Raw genomic sequence first — 25,963 nt, 5'->3', positions numbered from 1 at the left:
TCTGAGTTCAAGTCCTGGATGTCGTTATCAATTTGTTGTCTCATTGAATCTAAATCTCATTATGTGTCTTATGTATCTGGGTGTTAAGATCTCTTATTGTTGCATTAATCCTTTTACCCTTGCATCCTTGTAGCTTTGAAATCTATTTTATTAAGTGTGAGAATTGCAACTCCTGCTTTTTATTTATTTATTTTTGCTCTCCATTTGGTTGGTGAGTTTTTTTCCATCCCCTTGTTTTGAGTCTTTGTATATCTTTAGATATATCGTTAGATTTTGTGGATAATGTATATTTTGTGTGTTTAAAATGGAGAGCTCTATTGAGTTTATTTGTTCTGGATCTTAGTTCCAGTCCCGGATATCGTTATCAATTTTCTGTCTCATTGAATCTAAATCTCATTATGGGTCTTATGTATCTGGGTGTTAAGATCTCTTATTATTACATTAATCCTTTTATCCTTGTAGCTTTGAAATCTATTTTGTCAAATGTGAAAATTGCAACTCCTGCTTTTTATTTATTTATTTTTGCTCTCCATTTGGTTGGTACGTTTTTTTTTCCAACCCTTTATTTTGAGTCTATGTATATCTTTGGATATACCATTAGATTTTGTCTGTATCTTTTGATTGGGAGATTTGGTCGATTTAAATTTAGGGTTGCTGCCGTTTGATATTAACTGGCTATTTTGTCCTTTTGTTGATAAAAATTCTTCTTTATGTTAATGCTCTTTACTTTTTGGTGTATTTTTAGAAAGGGTCATACTGGTTGTTCCTTTCTGTGTATAGTGCTTCTTTTAGAAGTTCTTGTAAAGCAGGCCTGGTGGTAATAAAATCTCTGAGTACTTGCTTGTTCCTAAAAAATTTTATTTTTCCTTCAAATGTAAAGCTTAAATTGGCAGGATATGAAATTCTGGGCTGAAAGTTCTGTTGATTAAGTATATTGAATATTGGCCCCCACTCTCTTCTAGCTTTTAGGGTTTCCGTTGAGAGATCTGCTGTAAGCCTAATAGGCTTACCTTTATGGGTAACTTGATCTTTCTCTCTGGCTGCCCTTAATATTTTCTCCTTCGTTTCGATCTTGGTGAATCTAACGATTATGTGCCTTGGGGTTGGTCTTCTTGAGGAATATCTTTGTGGTGTTCTCTGTATTGCCTGGGGTTGAATAGTGTCCTGCTTTGCTAAATTAGGAAAATTTTCCTGGGTAATGTCCTGGAGAGTATTTTCCAGCTTGAATTCATTCTCTCCGTCACATTCAGGTACACCAATCAAGCATATATTAGGTCTTTTCACATAGTCCCATATTGCTTGGAGACTTTGCTCATTCCTTTTTATCCTTTTTTCTCTTTTCTTGTCTTGTTGTTTTGTTTCATTAAGTTGATCTTCAACCTCTGATACCCTTTCTTCTGCTTGATCCATTCGGCTGTTTAAGCTTGTACATTTTTCACTAAGTTCTCGTGTTGTATTTTTCAACTCCATAAGTTCATTTGTATTCCTCTCTATATTGTCTATTCTTTTCAACATTTCATCTAACCTTTTTTCCAAGTTCTTAGTTTCTTTACATTGGGTTAGAACGAGTTCCTTTAACTCCCAGAAGTTTCTTATCATCCACCTTTTAAAGCCTACTTCAGATAATGGAACACAGTCCTTTTCCATCAGGGCTTGTTCCGTTACTGATGAGTCCTTTTCCATCAGGGCTTGTTCGGTTGCTGATGAGTTCTTTTCCATCAGGGCTTGTTCTGTTGCTGATGGGTTCTGACCTTGAGTATACTCGGCCTTCTTAGGCTGTTTTTTTCCCTTCATTGTAGATGAACCGCCTTTCTAATTAGTTTTCTGAGTCAACGTCTGACTTATTGATTCCCAGTGTTGGGATCCGAGCAACCCACTGTGGCAGCCTAAATAGCAGCGGTAAGACTGATGGTGCTCTTCTGCCTGGGAATCTCTTGTTTGGCTTCCCTCTTGAGTCCACAACAAGCAGCTCTGACTTCCCGGAGCTCCAAACTCCGGTCAGTAGGGGAAGCAGTCCCGTTGGCTCTGCATGAAGAGCTGCTGTGCCGAGACGCCAGCAAAACTGCTGCGGCGGCCACAAGAGTCACGCTGGCAACCCGTGGGGCTCCTCCACTGGGAATCGGCTGATCGGTGAGTGACGAAAATTTGTCTAAAAGTGTGGCGTCGTCTTGTTCTCTGGGCTTTCACTGGGAGCTACAATCCTGAGCTGTTAGTGGTCGGCCATCTTGGATCGATCTCCTTCTCTGCCTCTCTGTTATTTGTGTCCTTTAACCACTTTTTGATGTGATTATTTGATTTTTTCTTGCTGATTTGTTTGAGGTCCTTGTAGATTATGGATATTAGTCTTTTGTCAGATACATAGTTTGCAAATAATTTTTTTCCTGTTTGTGGGTTGTCCATTTACTCTGCCAATAATTTCTTTTGCTGTATAGAAGCTTTTTCGTTTAATGAGGTTCCATTTACTTATTTTTGTTTTTGTTGCATTTGCTCTGGGGGTCTTAGTCATAAATTCTTTGCTGAAGCTAATGTTTAGAATAGTTTTCCCAATGTTATTTTCTAGAATTTTTATGGCTTAATCTCTTAGATTTAAGTCTTTGATCCATTTTGAGTTAATTTTTGCATCAGGTAAGAGATGATGATCTAGTTTCATCCTTTCATACATGGATTGCCAGTTTTCCCAGCACCATTTATTGAGCAGGATGTTCTTTCCCCAATTTATATTTTTGTATACTTTGACAAAGATTAGTTGGCTGTAACTATTTGGCTTTATTTCTGGGATCTCTATTTTGCTCCATTGTTCTATGTCTATTTTCACACCAGTACTATGCTGTTTTGGTAACTATGTCCTTGAAGTATAATTTGAAGTCAGATAATGTGATGTTTCCAGATTTGTTCTTTTTTGCTTAGTCTTGCTTTCACTATGTAGGTTCTTTTTTGTTTCCATATGAATTTTAGGATTGTTTTTCTAGTTCTGTGAAGAATGATGATTATATTTTGATGAGAATTGCATTGAATTTGTAGATTGCTTTTGGCAGTATGGTCGTTTTCACAATATTGATTCTACCCATCCATGGGCATGGGATGTGTTTCCATTTATTTGTACCATCTATGATTTCTTTCAGCAGTGTTTTATAGTTTTTCTTGTAGAGGTCTTTCACCTCCTTAGTTAGGTATATTCTTTTTTTTTTTTTTTTGCCGCTATTATAAAAGGGATTGAATGACAGTTTTATTTCCTCTTTACCAATTTGGATGCCTTTATTTCTTTCTCTTTTCTGATTGCTCTGGACAGGACTTGAGTACTATGTTGAATAGAAATGGTGAAAGTGAGCATCCTTGTCTTGTTCTAGTTCTCTCAAGGAATGCTCTCAACTCTTTCCCATTCAGTATTATGTTTCCTGTGGGTTTGCCATATATGGCTTTTATTACTTTGAAGTAAGTCCCCCCTTATATGCCTATTTTGTTTAGGGTTTGAATTATGAAGGGAAGCTGGATTTTATCAAATGCTTTTTTTGTGTCTAATGAGGTGATCATATGGTTTTTGTTTTCAATTATGTTTATGTGATGTATCATATTTATTGACTTGCATGTGTTAAATCGTCCCTGCAACCCTGGTATGAAACTCACTTGATCATGATGTATTATCGTTCTGATATGCTGTTCAACTTGGTTAGTTAGTATTTTGTTAAGGATTTTTGCATCTATGTTCATCAGGGATATTGGTCTGTAGTTATCTTTTTTTGTTTTGTTGTTTTCAGGTTTTGGTATTAGGATAATATTGGCATTATAGAATGATTTAGGGTGGATTCCCTCCTTATCTTTTAGAATACCTTTAGTAGGATTGGTACCAATTCTTCTTGAATGGCTGATAGAATTCAGCTGTGAATCCATCTAGTGCTGGACTTTTTTTGTTGTTGGCAACTTTTTTATTATTATTATTACTGACTCAACCATGTTGCTTGTTATTAGTCTGCTCAGGGTTTCTGTTTCTTCCTGATTTAATCTAGAAGGGTTGTATATTTTCAGGAATTATTCCATTTCCTGTAGATTTTCTTGTTTGTATGCATAAAGGTGTTTGTAGTAGTCTTGAATTATCTTTTGTATTTTTGTGGTATTGGTTGTAATATCTCTAGTTTCATTTCTAATTGAGCTTAACTGGATCTTCTGTCTTCTTGGTTAATCATGCTAATGATCCATCCATTTTTGTTTTTATTTTTTCAAAGAGCCAGCTTTTTGTTTCATTTATCTTTTGTATTTTTTTGTTTCATTTTTATTTAGTTCTGCTCTGATCTTTGTTATTTTTTTCTTTGTCTACATTTGGGTTTAGTCTGTTCTTGTGTCTTTATTTCCTTGAGGTATAATATTAGGTTATTTGTGCTTTTTCATACTTTTTCCATGTAGGCATTTAATTCTATTAACTTTCCTCTTAGCACAGCTTTTGCTGTATCCCAGAGATTTTGATAAGTTGTGCCACTATTTTCATTCCTTTCAAAGGATTTTAAAATTTCCACCTTGATTTTATTGTTAAGCCAAAAATCATTCAAGAGCAGACTATTTAATTTCCATGTATTTATAATGTCTTGAGGATTCCTTTTGCACTTGATTTTCAGTTTTATTCTACTGTGGTCTGAGAGGATACTTGATATAATTTGATTTTCTTAAATTTACTGAGAATTGTTTTGTGGCTTCTCATATGGTCTATCTTGTAGAATGCTCCATGTGCTGATGAGAAGAATGTAAATATCTGCTAGGTCCATTTGCTCTATGGTATAGTTTAAGTCCATTATTTCTTTGTTGACTTTCTATCTAGTGCTGTCAGTGGAATATTGAAGTCCCCCACTACTATAATGTTGTTATATATCTTATTTGTTTTATAAGTTTGGGATTATTATAATGTTGTTATATATCTCTATTGTTTTATGAGTTTGGGACCTCCAATGTAGGTGCATATAAATTCAGGATTGTAATATCTTTCTGTGGGACTAATCCTTTTATCATTATATAATGTCCTTCTTTGTCTTGTTTTACTGTTGTTGCTTTAAAGTCTGTTTTGTCTGATGTAAAAATAGCTTTTCTCATTTTTTGTTTTCAGTTGCATGGAGTATCTTTTTCCACTTATTTCCCTGAAGTTTATTTGAGTCTTTATGTGTTAGGTGCATCTCTTGAAGATAGCAGATATTTGCTTAGGTGCTTTTTATCCATTCTGCTATTCTGTATCTTTTCAGTGGAGCATTTAGGCCATTTACATTCAACATTAATATTGAGATGTGAAGTACTGTTCTATTCATCATGTTAGCTGTTGCCTAGATACTTTGTTTTTTATTGTGTTATTGCTTCTTACGCCTTGTGAAATTTGTGAAATTTCTTTCTTTTTTTTTTTTTTTGAGACAGAATTTCCCTAATGTAGCCCAGGCTGGACTGCAATGGTGTGGTCTTGGCTCACTGCAACTTCTACCTCCCAGGTTCAAATGATTTTCTACTCACCCTGAGTGGCTGGGATTACAGATGCCCACCATGACATCTGGCTAATTTTTGTATTTTTAGTAGAGATGGGGTTTCACCATGTTGGCCAGGCTGGTCTCAAACTCCTAACCTTAGGTCATCCACCAGCCTTGGCCTCCCAAAGCACTGGAATTATGGGTATGAGCCACTGCACCCAGCCAAGATTTATTCTTTAAGGAGGTTCTATTTTGGTGTATATTAAGGTTTTATTTTAAGATTTGGAACTTCTTTTAGGATTTCTCATAGTGCTAGTTTGAAAGTAGCAAATTCTCTCAGCATTTGTTTGTCTGAAAAATACTTTTTCTCTCCTTCATTTATGAAGCTTAGTTTTGCTGGATAAAAAAGTCTTAGCTGACAATTATTTTCTTTAAGGAGGTTTGATGAAATGGCTCCAATTCCTTCTGATTTGCAAGATTTCTGATGAGATGCCTGCTGTTAGTCTTATAGGTTTGTATTCATAGGTTGCCTGATGCATTTTTCCTGCAGGTCTTAAGATTCTTTCCTTTGTCTTGACTTATTTAGATAGATTGATGACAATGTGCCTTGGTGATGGCCTTTGTGCAATGAATTTCCCAGGAATTTTTTAAAGCTTCTTATATTTGGATGTCTAGATCTCTAACAAGGCCAGGGAAGTTTTCTTCAATTATTTCCTCACATAAGTTTTCCAAACGTTAAGATTTCTCTTCTCCTCCAGGAACACTAATTATTCTTGGTTTTGGCCATTTTACATAATACCATATTTCTTGGAAAGTTGGTTCATGAAAAAAATTTGTTTTTGTCTTTGTTTAATTGGGTTAATTTGAAAGCCTTTCCTTTGGACTCTGAAATTCATTCTTCTGCTTGTTCTAGTCTATTGTGGAAACATTCCACTGCATTTTGTATTTCCATAAACATGTCTTTCATTTCCGGAAGTTCTGATTGGTTTTTTAAATCCATATTCATGAATTCATGAAAAATTTTCATCCATATTCTGGATTTTTTTTTTAATTTCTTTAAGTTACTTTTCACATTCTCTGGTATCTCCTTGAGTAACTGAATAGTCAATCTTCTGAATTCTTTATCTGGCATTTCAGAGATTTGTTCTAGGTTTGGATCCATTGCTGGGGAGCTAATGTGATCTTTTGGGGGTGTTATAGAACTTTGTTTTGTCATATTACTAGAATTACTTTTCTAGTTCCTCCTCATTTTCCCCCCTCACACTCTGGGATCTTTCATTTTTTTTTTTTTTTTTTTTTTGCCTATCTTATGGAGTAGGCTGCAGCCTGCCACTTTTTTCAAAAGGTCTGTGCATTCTTTCAGTTTTCTTATAAGTTCCCGTAGTGATTCCTGGGGGAGAATAAAAAAAATCACAGTGTAAATCTCTAGCCACTATTTCTGTCCTTCTAAGTGGGAGAAGCAGGCTAACACTACCTCCTATATACTATCATGAAAAAAGAAAAAAAGGGTGTATAGTATTTTTCATTTCCTTGGTTAAGTTTATTTCTTGGTATTGTGTGTGTGTGTATAGTAGCTACTGTAAATAGGATCCCTTTTTGATTTTCATTTAACTAATTCATTATTGGTGTATAGAAATGCTAGTGATTTTTATATGTTGATTTTCTATCCTGCAACTTTACTGAAATTATTAGTTCTAAAAGCTTTTTGTTGAAGTCTTCAGGGTGTTTAATATATAAAGTTATGTCATCTGCAAACAAGGACAATTTGACTTACTCCTTTCCAATTAGTATGCCTTTTATTTATCTGACCTAATTGTTCTGGCTTAGGATTTCCAGTACTATGTTGAATAGAAATGGTAAATAGGCATCTTTGTCTTGTCTTTCATCTTAGAAGGACAGCTTTCAGTGCTTCCCTGTTCAGTATGATGTTAGCTGTTGTTTTGTCATATATGACCTTTACTAAGATGCATTCCTTCTAAGTCTAATTTTTTGAGAGTTCTTAAAAAAAGGAATGTTGAATTTCATCAAATGCTTTTCTTCACCCACCAATATCATCATATTGATTTTTCCTGTTAATGTGTTGTATCATATTTATTGATTAGCTTGTTATACCATGCTTGCATCTCTGGGATGAATCCCACTGAATCATACTAAATGATATTTTCAATATGCAGCTGGATTTAGTTTGCTACTGTCTTGTTAAGAATCTTGTGTTTATGTTTGTGAGCAATATTGATCTATAGTTTTCTGTTTTTGTTGTGTCCTTGTATGGTTTTGGAATCAGATTAATGCAAACATTGTAAAATAAGATTAAAAGCATTCTCCCATCTTCAATTTTCTTCAATAGTTTGAGGAGAATTGGTATTAATTCTTTATATATTTGGTGGAACTCAGCACTGAAGCTTTCTGGATCTGGGCTTTTCTTTGATGGAATACTTTTTATTACTGATAATAATAATAACAATTTCATTAATTGTTAATTTGTTTACTCATTATAAGTCTGTTCAGGTTTTCTATTTCTTTGTAGATTTTCTATTTTAATTTTAGTAGGTTGTATGTGTCCAGAAATTTATTCATTTCTTTCATGTCATCAATTATTTTTGTGCATACCTGTTCATAATAGTCTCTCATGATCCTTTGTATTTTTGTACTGTCAGTCATTATGCCTCATTTTTCATCTCATTTTATTTATTTGAATCTTCACTTTTATTTTTTTAGTTAGGTTAGATAAAGGTTTGTTGATTTTTACCTTTTCAAACTTTGTTTTGGTTTTTATATGAATTTATTTTTTTAGCCTCTATTTGTTTATGTTTTGAATTTTATTGTTTTCATCCTTTCTTCTACCAATTTTGGGTTTAGTTTGCTCTTGTGATTTTTAGTTTCTTGAGGTGAATCATTGGATTGTTTACTAGAAATCTTTCTTCTTTTTTTGGTGTAGGCATTTACTATTATAAACTTCCCTCTCAGAGCTGCTTTCATTATGTCCCATAGGTGTTGATATGATGTGCTTCCATTATTGTCTGAAGGAAATTTTTTTATTTCACTTTTAATTTATTCATTAACCTATTGGTTATTTAAGAACAAGTTGTTTAATTTCTATGTTTTTTTTAATTTTCTGAAGTTTTTATTTTAGTGTCAATTTCTAGTTTAATTGCATTATAGTTAGAAAAGATATTTGATATGATCTCTATCTTCTTAACATTTTTAAAACTTGTTTTGTGGCCTAGCATGTCATCTATCCTAAAAAAAAGTTTCATATGCAATTGAGAAGAATGTGTACTCTGCAACTGTTGGAGGGATGCAGTGTTCCGTAAATTTCTGTCAGGGCCATTTGGTCTGTGGTATAATTTAAGTCCAATGTTTCACTGAGGATTTCTGTGTAGATTATCTGTTCATTCTTGTAAATGGTATATTGAAGTCCTCTACTATTATTGTATTGCCTTCTATTTCTCCTGTTAGGTGTGATAATATTTGCTTTAGATATCTGTATGCTCTTGCTTTGGGTGCATAAATATTCATAATTATTACATTCTCTTATTGAATTTATCTCTTCTATTTTTATATAATGACTTTCTTTATCTCTTTTTATGGTTTTTGGCTTGAAGCCTATTTTATCTGATATAAGCGTGGCTATTTCTGCTTGCTTTTTGTTTCTGTTGGCATGGATATCCTCTTCTAACCCTTCACCTTCAGTCTGTGTCATGTTTGTTGGCAGCATATTGTTGATTCTTTTTAAAAATTCATTGAGCTACTCTGTACTCTTTCTTCCCCTCTTACTGTTTATCTCTCTGGTTTGGTGGTTTTCTATGGCACTAAGCTTGGTTTCTTTTCTCCTACTTATTTATATGTGTGTTATAATAACTTCATTTGTGGTTGTAATGAGAATAGAGTCTTAAAATTTATTTAGACTTCTTGTTGGTATATGTGCTATAATATCTTTCTTTGTGGTTATCATGAGAATAAAGAGACTTATAGTTTACGTAAATGTGATAGCAACTTAATTTTAGTCTCATAAAATACTCCAGATGTCTTCCCTTTTCTTCACTATTTATATATGTTTCCTTCATTTACTTCTTTACTCATTATATAGCTGTTGTAATTTTTTGGCCATTTTGACTTTAAACCTTCATACTAGAGGATTGGAAGATTTACACAACATTAGAGTGCTAGGGTATTCTGAATTTGATTTATGAATTTACCTATACTGGTGAGTTTTATATTTATATTTTATGAATTTACCTATACTGCTGAGTTCTATTATTATAGTGATAACCATCCTTTCATTTCCAGTGTAGCACTCCTTTAAGCATTTCTTGTGAGACCAGTTGAATGGTTATAAATCACGTCAGTGTTTTTTGTCTCAGAATGTCTTTATTTTCCTAAATACAGTATTCTTGGTTGATTTTTTTTTTTTCATTTTCAGCACTTTCAATATATTATACCATTCTCTCCGAGCCTGCAAGGTTTCTGCTGAAAAATCTGATAGTCTAATAGAGATAATTTTGTATGTGAGTGGACACATTTTTCTTGCAGCTTTTAGAATTCTTTTTTTGTCTTTGACTTTTGATTATAATGTGCCTCAGAAAACATTTCTTGGGGTTCAATTTAATTATGGATTTTTCAGTTTTCTGAATCTGGCTGTTTATATCTTTCTTAATACTTGGAAAACGTAAAGCTGTTATTTTATTAAATAAGTTTCCTATGCCATTCAAAAAAATATCTTCTCCCTCTGGCATTTCTATAACGTGAATATTTGTTTGCCTAATTGTATCCTATATATCCCATAGCCTTTCCTCATTCTATTTTGTTCTTATTTCTGTGTTTTTCCTCTGACTATTTCAAAGACCTGTTTGCTAGTTTAGAAATTATTTCATGAAAGATGTAGTCTATTGTAGAAAACTTCACTTGATTTTTAAAATTTTTATTTATTAAATTCTTCAGCTCCCAGATTTCTATCTGGTTCTTTTAAAATTATATTTATATATTATGAATTTCTCATTTTAATTATTGATTGTCTGTGTTCCATTGTATCTCACTGAGTTTTTTAAAGATCATAATTTTTAATTCATTTTAGGCATTTTATAAATATCATTTTACTTCAGGTCTTGTACCAGGACTTACTGTGTTCCTTTGGGGGTATTATGTTTTCTTGCTTTTATTATGCTTCTTTTGTCTCTGTATTGATATCTGTTGATATAGTAGAATAGTTGTTGCTTCTAATTTTATGGAGTAGCTTATCTACATTTCTGTAGCTAAGTCCTAGGGTGTAAGTTTAGTATGGCGAATTGGCTCTGGTTCTGGGTGTACTCAGTAGTATGGTATCTGTGCAATTTCTTTTGCTATGATACTCATCAGTGATGTCTGGGATTGCTTCAGTGGTCGATGCTGTGAGAGCTTTTGAGGTGTTAGCCTAGTTTTCTTGGGGTGGAGCACTGGGTTGGTTTTCAGGTTGGGCATGTGTGAGCACAGAGAGCTGACAAGCTGTCTGGATACCTCTCCAGAGAGTCAATTGCCATTGCTCTGCTGGCTGTTGGGCCAGGCTCGAACTTACAGAGATGCAGCCAGAAAAGTGACTGTAAGGCTTTCTCTCTAGGAAGGCAGGGCTTCCACCAAGCTAGATGCCATGCTGGGCATGCATGAGCACAGAAATGCCAAGCATCTCTGTGGCAGTCTGTTGGAGAGACAGAGCTGCTGTAGGACTGGATGTCAGGCTGCATGTGAGTGTCTGTAGGTGCACCAAGGCCAGACAACTCTGCAGTGGTCTTTCAGGGGTGATAGGTTGCCACACCCTTCACCACAGCCTGCCACAGGACTACTTACCAGGCTGGGTGCAGGCACATACATGCTCAGTGTGCTTTCCAGTTGTGCAACACAGTTATGTGTTTGTAATGTGGCTAGTGGCTGGAAGCTTCCCTTCTCTGCATATCTGCCTGTTCCCTGAGATGGTGGTATGCCATGTGAGTTTGGACACCAGGGTCTTGGTCAGTATGACATGCCTATGCTCCAGGTAGCTGAGGTTGTGGTCTTACAGGCATTCATGTGAACATAGTGGAATGAGAGCAGGGCCTCAGGTATGGAGACTGTTAGTTGCTACTGACCCCTAATAGTGGATCTGGTTTCAAGAAACCATTCAGCTATATCATCTTAGGTCTTAAGGGTGGAAGGTGTTCAAGGTGGGCTCCTATTCTAAGGCAGTGTAGCTGTGCAAACTTCTGGCTAATCTCCAAACTGGATTCTAAACCTGTAAGGACCAGGAGACTCTCCTGTAGCAAGGATTTCCGGCATGTGTGATGACAATTGGGACTGCTGGGGATTTCCAGCTTATCTTTACCCCATAAGAAGTCTTCCTGCCTTTGAGCTAATTCTGGTGAAGGTGAAGGAGACATGTGGCAGAAGTGGATTACTTGTTCTCTTCTCTTTGGTGCAATTCTGGCCTTCTGTGCTTCACAGGGATGTTGCCACTTTTGTGGTGCTCTGCAGGATATTTTCTCAGTCACTCCAGTCAAATTATAGATGTATAATCATTGTTTTGATTTGTTTTAGTTGAGGGAACAAGCACCAGGTAAGCATAGTCAGTCATCTTTCTGACTTCACCTGGACAGGTATTTTAATTAAATGCAGTTTCCAGATTGACTTCCTCTTTTATTCAGGATTACTTTAAATGATAATTTCATATTTATAAGTGGACAGAATTTTTTTTTTTTTTGAGACGGAGTTTCGCTCTTGTTACCCAGGTTGGAGTGCAATGGCGCGATCTCAGCTCACCACAACCTCCCCTCCTGGGTTTAGGCAATTCTCCTGCCTCAGCCTCCTGAGTAGCTGGGATTACAGGCATGTGCCACCATGCCCAGCTAATTTTTTGTATTTTTTAGTAGAGATGGGGTTTCACCATGTTGACCAAGATAGTCTCAATCTCTTGACCTCGTGATCCACCCGCCTCGGCCTCCCAAAGTGCTGGGATTACAGGCGTGAGCCACCGCGCCTAGCCAGTGGACAGAATTTTTTATTTGCTATCTTTTATTATTCATTTGTAATTCAATACCATTTAAATTTATATTATTCAATTTAATGGTTCAATATTAATATTTTAGATTTGTGATCATATAATGTAACAAGCATGAATTACGGTTTCTGTAATGGTTGAGACTTTATTTTAGGTCTAGGACATAAACACTTTAGGTCTAGGTCATAGACAACCTTTTATGAATATGCTATATGTTTATTTTTAATGTGTTATCACTGTAGTATCATGTATCTAATCTGTTTAATCAAATGTACAGATATACTACATTAAAAAGATTGGTCATTGTGTTTTAAAAATTTGCTATAGACGTTGGTTTGCTGGAGCCAGCTCTAATTTGCTCATTAGAGCCAATGGTTAAACAGGAATTTTATGAGCCAGCTTTTAATCCATTGGTATTTTGAAGGCAGTATAGTGAGGTTTTTATACAACAAAAATTGGCAAATGCTACAAAGAAACAATTTTTTTTTTTGAGCTGGTTTACTGGCTAGTCTTGCTGATTTTTTGTATGTTTAAATTTCTGAAAACTATGTTTAAATCTTTTATAACTTATTTTTTCCTATTCATTTTTCTCTGTATAATTTGAAGCTATGCTGTTAGGTACAGACATGTTCATAACTATTATATCTTTTCAGAGAGTTTTATTTATTTTAGTTTCGGGGTATATGTGCAGGTTGGTTACATGGGTAAATTGCATGTTGCTGAAGTTTGGTGTATGAATGATGCCATCACCCAGGTAGAGAGCCCAGTAATCAATGGGTAGTTTTTCAACCTTTTTTCTCCTCCCACCCTCCCCACCCCCAGTAACTGAGTGCCCAGTGTCTATTTAGACCCACTTATAAGTGAGAAGATGCAGTATTTGGTTTTCTGTTCCTCCATTATTTTGCCTAGGATAATGGCTTCCAGCTGCATCCATGTTGCTACAAAGAATATAATTTCCTTCTTTTTATGACTGCATAGTATTTCTAAGGTGTATATGTACCACATTTAAAAAAATTCAGTCCACTATTAATGTGGAAAGACAGCAGGGCTCCGGGGTTGGAGACAGTTAGTTGCTATTGGCCCCTGGAGCAGGATGCACTCTATTAGTGGGTCTGATTTCAAAAAACCATTGAGCTGTATCATCTTAGGTCTTAAGGGTGGGAAGTGTTCAAGAGCCAGTGTTAATGGGCATTCTTAGAGAGTTTTAACTTTTATCCATGTGTATTATCCATTATGTTGTTTAATACTTCTCACTTTAATTATACTTTTTCTGTATTATTATTACTATAGTCACATTTACTTGATATACCTTTTTCTATAATTTTCAAGCATTTTGTATTGTTTTATTTTTGTTTCATTTCTTACAAACTCGTATTTTAAAATTTATCTCTGTGCCTACTTCTTAAACTAATCGTAGTGTCTGTCTTTTAGTAAGCAAATATATAATTTATTCACATATTTTCTTATGCATGTGAATAATTAAATATGCACATGTTTAGACTTACTACTGTCACATTGCTTTTTATGTATATTTTTACTTTCTTTTTTTCTTCTTTCTTTCTGCCCGTCTTCACTACCTCCACTACTACCACCACCTTCTGTTACATTCCTTGAGTTTTATTTGCTCATTTTATTTTATTGTAGTTTGGAAATTATACATGTCTGACTGGGGTTTTTTTTCATAGTTAAATTTTTTCTTGACTTTTTGCAATTAATTAACATAAGTCGATTTCAAATTTCACAAGTAAAATAATCATCATAGTATAAATTTACTTCTTCTTCTTCCTTTTCCTTGACCATTTTCCTCATGGAGACTATCCATGATTTTCCCTGCACATTGCTACTTGGAAAAGTATATGGCTAACTAAATCAGTAGTTGCCTAACATTGCAACTTTTGTAAGAGTGACTGAAAAGGAGGATGAGAGAATTTTTTGGTAATTATAAATATTTTCTATATCATGGCTGTGGTAGTGATTTAATGAGTGTATATTGTCATCAGAACGGTATACTGTATGTTTAAAACAAGTGTATATTTTATTATCTAGAAATTGTATCTCAATAAAGTTGATTTAAAAGTATCCTACGCAATGTCAGAGAGAGCAGGAGATAAGTAACAAACATAGAGAAAGCCCATTACAAGTTACATCTCATGAAATTACAATGGCATGGTTTTTCCAGAAATACTTAACAGTTTGGAACTTGAAACTGGCACGATGAATGTAGCTGAAAGATGAAATGTGTGGTAAAGTTGCTGTGCTATTTAAGATAGTATTTATTACCGTGACTGGCTGGGCCACCTGCTGGTTAGAGAAGCTAGTGCAGCTAAGATGCTGTAGTTGTGAGCAAGGGGATAATCTATAATATAAACATTAAAAATCAAATCCAATGAATATGTCATATGTGCTTATTATATGCTTGGCATGCTTATAGGTGTTGGAGGTATAGTAATGAGTAAGATAAGTAAGGTTTCTGACCACAAGAATTTCACATTTTTGGAAAATGAATGATGTAAAAAAAATGTAATGAATTGTCATTAGTTATTTAGACTCAATAATAAATGTTACTATGTTGTGTTGCATTCTTTTTTATGTCCCATATCATTTTTGGATAACTTTTTAATTTAGCTGGAATGAATTTTTTACATAATTATTTCATGGACATTCTGTGGTCTTATATTTTCTAAGATGTGTTGTTAAAAAAGGTTTTGGTCCTCTTTATCAAATACTAACAGCTTTCTAGGCTCAAAGTCATTTTCCTTTAGAACCTTGAAGATGAATTCTCTTGTCTTGTAAGTATCATGATCAGATTCATTCTGATTTTTGACTTAAATAACTTTCTGTTACCATGTGTTCATTTTCCTGGAATTAGGAAATTCAATTTAAAATTGCTATGTTCTTCAATTATCACTTTTATGGCCCTTCAGTGTGAAAGCTTGTGTTCTACTTCAGCTCTGCAAACCTTTATGACTGTTTTTATTATTTTATTCTCTCTGTTGTCTCTTTGCTGTCTGTTTATGGAACTCCTTTTGGATACTATGTTGGAATTTCTAGACCTGTCTATCTCATAATTTCCAAATTTTCATTCTTTCGTACTATAGCTTGGGATAATTTCTTCACCTTTAGTAAGTATTTGAATGAAGTGCTTTTGGAAATTGACAGGAGGAACAGATATCATTGATTGTTTCTGGACAGTAGGTTAAATATCTTTGCTGCCCTGAGGAAGCAGTCCAACATTATACTAGCTAGAGAATTATACTAGCTAGGATATTTCAAAAACATTTATACAGACATATTCATAAACATTTGCACCAAATGACAATAAAAAAGCGCATGAACATATTGCTACAGAAAACTATGATCAGAGGGTGATAATCTACCATATATACCCTCCAGCTATGTAAATGAATATCTGTTGTTTGCCTTAAATAATAAACTATCTGAGGTGTTTCTGTATTTATATTGCATTTTTCTATATATAAATATAGTGTTTAAATATAGTATTTCTATATTTAAATACTGTCTGTTTACTTAATGCTTTTTGGTAGTGATTGAAACTAAGATATCCAAATCTTATTGCTACCTCTGTCCCTGGCAGTTCAAAGAATATTTATATAGATTATTGTTTGCTTTGAAAACATTTCAACATAATTAAGCAATTTATCTTATTTGAAGCATTCCAAAGAACTAAAAGTTGTTTCATGAAAAGATATGTATGTATATACCTTTGTATGAAGTAGTTACATATTCATTTATTTTTGTTGTTTTGATAAACTGAAATTTATAGGCCCAATAAGCATATTGGGTAGCCTTATAAAAGAATTAATAACAACTTCAGGTCTTATATTTGTATGAATGAATTTTTTAAAATCATGATATTAACCCAAGTTATTATAGTTTGTTTTGGGATTTATTTAGCCTTGATATTAAACACAGATTATGTTTAAGGAAATTTCTTATTTGGAAATCTCATATTGGTATCAATTTAAAACAGCTTGAGGCTGGGCGCAGTGGCTCACACCTGTAAATCCCAGCACTTTGGGAGGCCAAGGGGAATGGATCACCTGAGATCAGGAGTTCGAGACCAGCCTGGCCGATATGGTGAAACCCCGTCTCTACTAAAAATACAAAAATTAGCCAGTCGGGGTGGCAGGCGCCTGTAATCCCTGCTACTCCAGAGGCTAAGGCAGGAAAGTGAGCTGAGATCCTCACTGACTTCCAGCCTGCTGAGCGACAAAGGGAGACTCCCTCTCAAAAAAAAAAAAAAGGCAGCTTGCAAGCAATACTGAAAATGTCTTAGTACAATTAATGATAAGAAGATTGGAGACACTTAAATGTATCACTTTCTCAGTTGTACTTAAATTAGGACTGATTAAGAGATCTATAGGTGTCTAGAGTTGGCAAACCAACTGTTTATCAAAAGCGGCTACTTACTTATCAAAGCAGGTGGTTGGTGAGTCAAATCCGTCAATCATCTATTTTTATAAAGTTGTATTGGAACATAGCCATATCCATTTGTTTATGTGTTGTCTATAGCTGCTCTTACACTAGAGTGGATGAGTTAATCATTGGCAACAAAGTCCTGAAGACTTGCAAAGCATGGAACATTCTCTGGCCTTCTATGAAAGTGTTATCCAATTGCTGCTTTAAACAATGGTGACACTTTTGTGGAGACTTACTGAGCACTACTTTCGCACTGTTGGGAAAATGGTTCACGGTCATCGCAAACACACTATACTTGTTTGCATATGACCTTGCTTGGGTTCTGCCTTCTGCCTCAACGTTGTTTTTCTCCTTTCACTCATGCCTAAAATATATCCGACCTTCAAGGTATGATTTAATTAACACTGCCTTTATGAAGTCCTGTAATAAAGAAATGAAGTTAAATTTCCTGGACACATCTTCAAATTGCTTCCTTACATATAATCCGAAATCCCTTGCCCCTCTCTTGCTTGTACTTGCTTGGTATACACACAACAGGTTTAAAATCAGTTCTCTACGTATTCCAGGCTTTCTTTCCCTCTCAGCTTACTGTGGCTAGAGAAAACACATACGACCCTAATGACTAGTCTTTCTACAACTATTCACAACATTGATCCTTCAATAGGCCAGGCTCCCATGCTATTCTCCTAGTTACCTAAATAGCTATTCTGTGTATCTTCTTCCCTCTCATCCTCCTCCTGTCCCCATCCTCCTCCAGTCCTCACTTTCTGCTCATGACATTTTATCTTAATTCACTGAGAAAATGGAGTAATAGTAGAGAACTTACACCTACCTGCCAGCCCTGCCCCCTTATAACTCAGCATTCCTTGCTGTGACAGTAGATGACTCACCCCTCACCCCTACTTCTAGGTGAGCTAACATCCTCACCCTCATTTGCTTATTGGAGAATAAGGCTCTGGCACTTCCCACCCCCTCCAACATCCTCAATTCCCCCTCTCTAATAAGTCAGTCCCATCAGCATGCAAACATATTGTTATTTCCACCACCTTCTGCCACCTGCTACCACCCCGTTTCCTTCCTCCCTTTTGGAACAGGATTCTTAAAAACATTCCCTGCGCTAGCAGTTTACAAATCTTTTCTGGCCACTTTCTTGTCAGCCATCGCAGGCAGGCTTCCCCCTCCATCATACCCCTAAAAATGCTCTTGTCTCAGTCACCCATGACCTCTGGGTTGCCAAGCCCACTGGTCAGTACACAGTTTCAACTGTGTTTTGCTTGGCCTGTCAGTGCATTTGATGTATCCATGATTTCCTTTTGCTAGATATACCTTCCTTGATTAACTTCTAGAATATCATACTCTTCATTGTCCCCTTCTTCACTGGTCATTCCTTTTGATTTTTCTTTCTTAGTCCTTTTTAATCTTTGACCTAATTAATACTGAAGTATCCCAGGCTCAGTCTTCGGTCCTCTTTTCTACCTACACCACTCCCTCATGAGCACTCTTATGAGACACATATCTGTTTCCAGTTTGGACACATTCTTGAACTCAAGATTTATGTATCCAACTGCATATTTAACATTTCCATGTGCATCTCTAATGAGCCTTTCCCACTCAGCATGTCTAGAACTGAAACTCCTGACCTGTCACCTCTCCTCAATGCATCAGCTCTGCCCAAGGCTTGCTTGTTTCAGTTGATGGCAGCTCCATCTTCTCAGGTGTTCAGATCAAAAGACCCAGAGTCATTCTCAATCTCTTGTTTCCTCCTGTACCCTTCAATCTCTCAGGAAATTCTATTATTTTTGTCATAAAAATTGTTTCCATACTCTAACCGCATATCTCTATTGCCACTGTACCCCTTTATTACAGTCTGTATCACCTCTCACTGGGATTACTGTCGCCTTTCCTAACAGGACTCCCTCCTTTCATCCTAGCCCTGCCCTACTGTCTGTCTTTAGCACAGGAGACAAAGGAATTCTTTAAAAAGTCATTCAGGTTATGTCATTTATCAGCTTAAAATATGGCACTGGTCTCTTATTTCAGCTCATTACAGTGGCTGAAACAACCCAAGCAGATTCCTCCCTTCTTCCACCTTTCTGACCTCATCTTAGACTGCTCTCTCTTTTGCTCACTCCTCTGGCTTCTTTTCTGTCCCTTAGGCTCATAGCCACACAGTTGCCTTGGCCCTAGCTACTCCCTCTGCTTCAACTATTCTTCACTCAGATACCATCGGGGCTCACGCCCTTGCTGTCTTTACCCTGACTACCCAAAAACTGTAACCCCACCTACTTACCTTTTTTCCTTTTCCCTATATAATTTGTCACTCTCTAATAAAATATAAAATTATAATAATGTATTTGTGCATTTTCTATATGGTCTGTCTTTCTGAAATCAAGATCGTGTTCTGCCATCATTGATGTATTCTAAGTTCGTAAAAAATGCCTAGATCATAGTAAATGCTCAGTTAGTATTTACTAAATGAATCAAGGAAAGTGATGCTGTCTTATAATCTCTACATTCTAGTCAATCTTGGCTTGTCTTCTCTAGTGGTTTGAGTGAATGGATGATGTATTTAACCGAATAAACCAATACCTGTAAATCTTTTATTCTTGTGTGTAATTTTAAATTTGTGATTAGACAAGTAAATAAACAGAATAAAACAAAATATCCTGTGTGTTAGATTATCTTTCTTCACTGGGAAGAACTACAAAGAATATAAGATGCTTAGAGTCATTTTCACAAGCAATTATTTGCTTGTGAAATAGCAAGGGTGTGAGCCCTGATGATACCTGAGTGAAGAATATTTGAAGTAGATGAAAAGCTAGAGCAGAGGCAACTGTGTGACTATGAGTCTAAGGGACAGTTTTCACTCCAGAATGAAAACTATAGAACTGTCTGGCTTTGTTAATTTGCTCACCTCAAGAAGTATTTTCCCTGGGCAGTACCATCCTGCTAGATGCTTCAGTGCTGCCGTGAGTCACCAGTCATGCTGCAGTGTGACCCAGTCACAAGATTCCAAACAGTTCCTACCCTGTGAGCTCCTTGATGACAGGGCTAGGATTTACTAGTTCATTTCCAAATCTAGGCACACAGGTGAATGAAAGACAAAGATGCTTGTTGTGAGGGCAGTTCATGACCATTTATAATTAATATGCTAGGTTTAAACACTGCTTCCACAGAGCTCCAAAAATGTGACAGAAATAGAAGTCGAAAATTTATTTCCTCGCTATATTTGCATTTTCAGGAGGTAATGAATCTGCTATCAGCCATTTCTCCTTTATACATATTTTGTAGGAGTGGTTCTATTGTATATCAAAAAAGTTTTTAAACCTGTTTTTAAACTCTCAGAGAGTAGCAGCCTTTTACCATTCTTATGATGTGAGTTAGATACTTCCCAGGGTAGTATTCTATACTTTTCAACAACAGAGTCTGTGAAATTTCTTACATACCCCATCTCCTTGCCCATCTGGGGCTGTAAGGTAAAATTCTGATGGCTACATGCATAAAGTGTACTTGAAGCAAGTCTTAAATTCTTAAATTCTCAGAGCCTCTATTTCTTTATTGTCAAATAAGAGTGCTATCTCTTTAATATAAAGATATTATTGGTAATATAAACATATTTTCAAGATTTGAACCTAATAATCTATATGAAACAATTTTGTAAACCTTAAAGTGCTATGCAAACAACACTTATTTAAATTAAAACAATCATTAATTACATTAATAGTATATCTTAATATATAATATCTAACCCTGCCCAAAGAGAAAGGAATATTTTACCTTTTCAGGTTTTTTTGACACACAGGGATTACACACACACACACACACGAATGTCTAGTAGAATTTTTGGTCCACAGAACTGCGGCATGTATCAGGCTGAATACTTTGAAAGCTGCTAGGGAGAGCTGGATTCTTTGCTGTCAGCTCAAAAATCCATGCTAAGTTCTTTTGCCAAATGACATTTGCTGTGGTTTGAATGTCCCCACCAAAACTCACGTTAAGAGGTATTAGGTCATGAGGGACCTGCCTTCAAATAGATGAGTGTACTTATCATGAAAGTGGGTACTTATAGCGGGAGTGGGCTCTTGATAATAAAAATATAAGTTTGGCAGAATTCTCTCTTCATTTCTAGTGCTTGCTTCCATCTTTTATCTTTAAACCATGGGATGACTCTTGCCAGATGTCAATGCCATGCTCTTGGAATTCCCACTTCCAGAATCACGAGCCACGCTTTTTCTCTTTTTAATAAGTTATCGAGTCTGTGACATTCTGTTATAATAGCAGAAAACAGATTAACACAGAAAATTGATACTGAGAAGTAGAACTATTATTATTTTTTAAATATCTGAAAGTATGGAAGTAGTATTGGAACTGGGTAATGGACAGAGGCTGGGAGAATTTAGAGAAGCAGGCTACAAGATGTCTATATTGTCTGGAATGGAGCATTAAGGGTGATTCTGAGCACTCTCATGAGTGCTCAGAAGAAGACAGCTGTAGGAAATATCAGAATCTTCTTTGAGATTACTTAAATGGTCATGACCAGAAAGTTGGTAGAAATATGAACAGTAAAGACCATTTTGATGAAACCTCAGACAAAAATGAAGAACAAGGTATTGGAAACTAGAGGAGAGATCATCCTTATTATACAGTAGCAAAGACCAAAGACCTTGGCTGCATTGTGTCCACGTCCCAGGACTTTATGGAAGGAAGAACTTAAGAACAGTGCACTAGAAATTAGTGGAAGAAATATCTAATCAGCAAAAGTTGAAGTTGATGCATAGCTGCCTTGAACTTCATACAGTGAGATGTGAAAGGAGAGGAATGACCTAAAATTGGAATTTATAATTAAAAGACAAACCGAACAGAAAGATTTGGAAGATTTGCAGCCTGGCTATATAAAAGGTCGAAAAGTGTATTCAGGAAAGAGTACTAAATGTATGGCCAGGCAACCTTTTGTTAGAGGTTAATGTGGATAGCAAGGTACGGTTCATCAAGAAAATAGGAGAAAGACCCTGAAGGCATTTGAAAGACCTTTGAGGCTGTCCCTGCTGTCCCAGCCCCAGAGTTCTAGGATGGTAGAATGGTTTTGGGTGCCAGACCCTGCCTGGTTGCTCTCCATGGACTTACTGCCCAGGGCTGCCTTGGGACTTGGCTCCCTACATTCTGGCACAGCACTCTTCAGCCACCCCAACTGTGGCTTAAGTGGTCCCAGGTGCAGCTTGACCCACTGTTTCACAAGATACAGGTGGTAAGCTTGGTGAAATTCATGTGGTGTTAGGTCTGCAGTCTCACAGAATACAAGAGCTCTGGGGGCATGGCTTCATCCATCTTGATTTCAAAAGATGATGCTTACTTCTTTGGGGCACAGGCAGAGACTCTGCACATGGGCAGAACTACCACAGAGAGCCCCCAACAGGACAGTGCCTAGTGGAGCCAAGGAAATGGGGTTGCCACCGAAACCCTGGAATTATAGTTAACAACGTACAGCTGTAGTCTGGAAAAGCCTCAGGCATGAGACTCCAACCCATGAGAGCTGAAGCATAGGCTGAGCCTATGGGAGCTATGGGAGCTATGGGAGCTGAGCTGCCTGAGGCTTTGGGGGTCCAACCCCAACCCAGTGTGCCCAGGATGGAGAATATGGAGTGAAAGGAAATTATTCTTCAGCTTTAAGATTTAATATTGTTCTTCCTGTTGGGTTTTGGACTTGCTTCAAATGAGTTATCCCTCTTTTCTTGCCTATTTCCCCATTTTAGAATGGGAATGTCTATTCTATGCCTTCACACATTGTATTTTGGAACCAGATACTTCATTTGGATTTAGCAGGCTTGTGGTTGTAGAATATTTGCCTTCAGGATGAAGTCTCACCCATATTTGATTTAGATAAGACTCTGGATTTTGAGTTAATGCTAGAGTGACTTTTGAGCCTACTAGGATGCAATGAATATATTTTGCATTGTATGAAGGACATGAATTTGGCAGAGAGGGGAGGGGAGGGGCAGAATGCTATTGTTTGAATGTCTCACCAAAGTTCATGTTGACATTTAATTGTGATTGTAACCGTGTTAAGAAATGGGATATTTAACAGGTAATTAGGCACCTCTTAGGCTCTTTCATTAGACAGAGCCCTCATGAATGGATTAATGCAGCTATAGAAGGAGTAAGTTGGTTATTGCATGAGTGGGCTCCTTATAAAAGGGTCATTTGGGCTCAATTTTCTCTCTGTCTCGTGTGACCCTTAGCAGAGGTCAGTGCCATGTTCATGTACTTCCCAGCCTCCAGTGAGTCAAATAAACTTGTGTCCCTTATAAATTAAGTCTGTGGTATACTCTAGCCGCAGAAAATGGATTCAGGCAACAAGGAGAGCTGTAAAATACTTCTTTTCAGCTACACTGGCTTTCATTATTATTATTTGGTTAAATGCTTCTGAGGACATTTTCTGTTGCATTCCTCCATGTTTGACAACCACACTCTACTGTGGAGTATTCTGGCTAAGCACTCAGTCTTATTCTACTTATACCAGCAGGGTGTAGTTGAGCAGGATAGTGAAAATCCACTGTGACACTGCAAAGACTCACTGCTATAAGAGGCCAGGAGTGAAATTCTCATTGTTTATAAACGTAGCTTCGTAAGTCCTAATCAAAAATTGTATCACCCTCAACATTACTCAATCCCAAGTCAATATTACTGTCAAATTTGAAAAATGTGAATTTGGGGATACCACAACTAAAAGGGATGTAGGAAATTTAAGAGGCTTTGGATGAAATGATGAAGGTAACTCTAAAGTTTTATTAAAAAAAAACTGAAGCACTGAGATAATATAGAAAAGGGGAGTAATTATAAAGTGAGAATAAAAAGGAAGACTTGCTTTAAATAAGCCAATCAACTAGTGATTTACATCATATGTAACAGGAAGATTAGATTTGATATGTTCTTGTGGACAAAAAGGTATTCCTATTGAATATACCCTTTTATCTTGCTTAATACCTAAATAAGTGTTAGCTTTTTCTTTTTATGAGTTATGCATAATATATTTTAAAGCAGCTGTTGTCATATTTCAGCAACATCTGATAAGTGTAATAATTTAATTCTCTGAGTTTATGGAACTTAATTCAGTGAATATTTATGTCATGGGTTGTGGCAGATTTTGATTTTTTGTGGAAGAGGTCAACACATACATACTATTTTAAAAGGCAGCAAAAATAATTGTGTTTTTGTACTTTTTGGTTAAAATTGCTTTTAATTTCATGAATTGCAGTTTAGGAATGTTTAATTTTCACATTCTTCACTTGATTTGAGTGAGAAAAATAAAATTGTCCTGGTTATGAAATTCTCAAGTGATTAATAATGATTTCTTTAAAGAACTGAAGATGCATATTCAGAGTTGTAGAAATAGCTACTGCTGTTTTAAACTAGATTAACAATCAGTGTTTCTACAGCACTAAGTATTTGTTTCTACTTTTTACTAGTATGACTCTGGAACTTTTCAATTCAGGGACATAATATAATAGAAAAGTTTTGCAAAGGCTTTGTAATCAGACAAACCTGGTCTCAAATCCTGGCTATCATGTATTTGCTATGGGCCTGGTGCCTTACTCAAATGCTACTAACCTTCCTCCATAGGATTATTGTAAAGATTAAACATGATGCATCTGTTCAGTAACTAATAGAGTGCCTATTAAAAGGTAGATATTCAATAAATATTAATTCCCTTCTTTTCTTTTTCTCACTAGTCCACTTGTGTTTTTAATGGATCATCATTTACCCTGGATTGTACTGTAGGAGGCATCGTGGATGGATGGCTGCTGGAAACCCCTTGCCATAGCCAGCTCTTCTTCAATACTTAAGGATTTACCGTGGTTTTGAGTAATGAGAATTTCGGTAAGAAAAAAATATATTAAAATAGCATATGGAATTTCCCTAACAGGTTGTTTGAACCTCATATTCTTTGCAGTAAGTTACAGGGTTATTCTCTAAAGATCTTGGGATGGCATAGATGTCTGTACACATTTGGATTGTTCTTATTTTGAAAATAAATAAAATAGGTTTTTTAAAACTGTATGATCATCTTGATAGGCCCTTCTTGTCATTATAAATGTGTTATTTCACTTATCCCACTCTTCTGTGTTCTCTAAATGTCTTTGTACTCACTAAATTGCATAGTCTGGGAGGGCAGGGTCTGGGTATCATTCACTTTTTCAGCGTAAACTAAAGAAAGCACGAACACTTAGTGGTTAAGATGGCAGTTAACACTGCTTTCTGAAACTATAAAAGCATTGACAAAAACATGCAGGTAAGAGTATAAAACTCTGGTAAGTTCTAGCATAAATGATTTTTCTAAATCACCAAGAAAAAATATTATATAGTCACTCTCAAGATAGAATGGAGTATCTGTAGTTGGTTCCATTTTATCCAATTTTTTGCCAAATAAAAATAATTCATTTTCATATATTTACAGTAAGTTAATTAAACTAGTGCATCTCTGTTAGTAATGCCTGTTATTAACCTGTGCTGTATACAATATTATGGCCTATTAAAAAAGACAGAAAGATGAGGAGGAGTTCAAAGATAATATAAAAACATTAAGTGGTGACATTGGTGTATATTTAAATGAACAAATATGTCAACTTTCTTAAATTATCTTCGACACGAATCTGCAGAAATATCTGTTAAAGAATTTTGTGCATAAGAGACAGAGCTGGAGGTAGGAGAGAAAGCAAAAAAAAAAAAAGATTAATTCTAGTTTTGCTATTTTTGATAAGGAGGATTAATTTTGTATGACAAACATACATCTTTAGACCTAAAAATATGTTGACACATTATTTTAAACCTCACTTTTTAGCTAAAACCTTTAACCATTTGTTTATGATTATGTTTTTCAGAAACCACATTTGAGAAGTATTTCCATTCAGTCCTACTTGTGTTTACTTCTAAACAGTCATTTTCTAACTGAGGCTGGCATTCATGTCTTCATTTTGGGGTAATTTTATCTTTAGGCATAAATAATATGTTTATGATTATGACGATTGTCCTTGGATATCTTACCCATTAAGTTAGTTTATGTTCAGTTTGCTTATATCTCTAGGTGCTC

General features: G+C 35.7%; 1 protein-coding gene across 4 annotated transcripts in view; it reads left to right on the top strand.

The window, feature by feature from the left end:
- Positions 1-25,963, top strand: part of IL15 (interleukin 15) — a 119,543-nt gene that overhangs the window by 76,598 nt on the left and 16,982 nt on the right. For all 4 annotated transcript variants that reach the window (XM_008992669.6, XM_008992668.5, XM_078367845.1 and 1 more), the window contains 2 exons: positions 24,606-24,753; positions 25,755-25,852. In XM_008992669.6, the coding sequence (XP_008990917.1) occupies positions 24,742-24,753; positions 25,755-25,852 (110 nt within the window). In that variant the 5' untranslated portion in view covers positions 24,606-24,741. The remainder of the gene's footprint in view (positions 1-24,605; positions 24,754-25,754; positions 25,853-25,963) is intronic.

Source organism: Callithrix jacchus, chromosome 3 (assembly GCF_049354715.1).
Source record: "Callithrix jacchus isolate 240 chromosome 3, calJac240_pri, whole genome shotgun sequence".
NCBI classification, from domain to species: Eukaryota; Metazoa; Chordata; class Mammalia; order Primates; family Cebidae; genus Callithrix; species Callithrix jacchus.
Note: the sequence above shows the minus strand (reverse complement) of the source record. Positions and strands in the feature narration are given on the sequence as shown.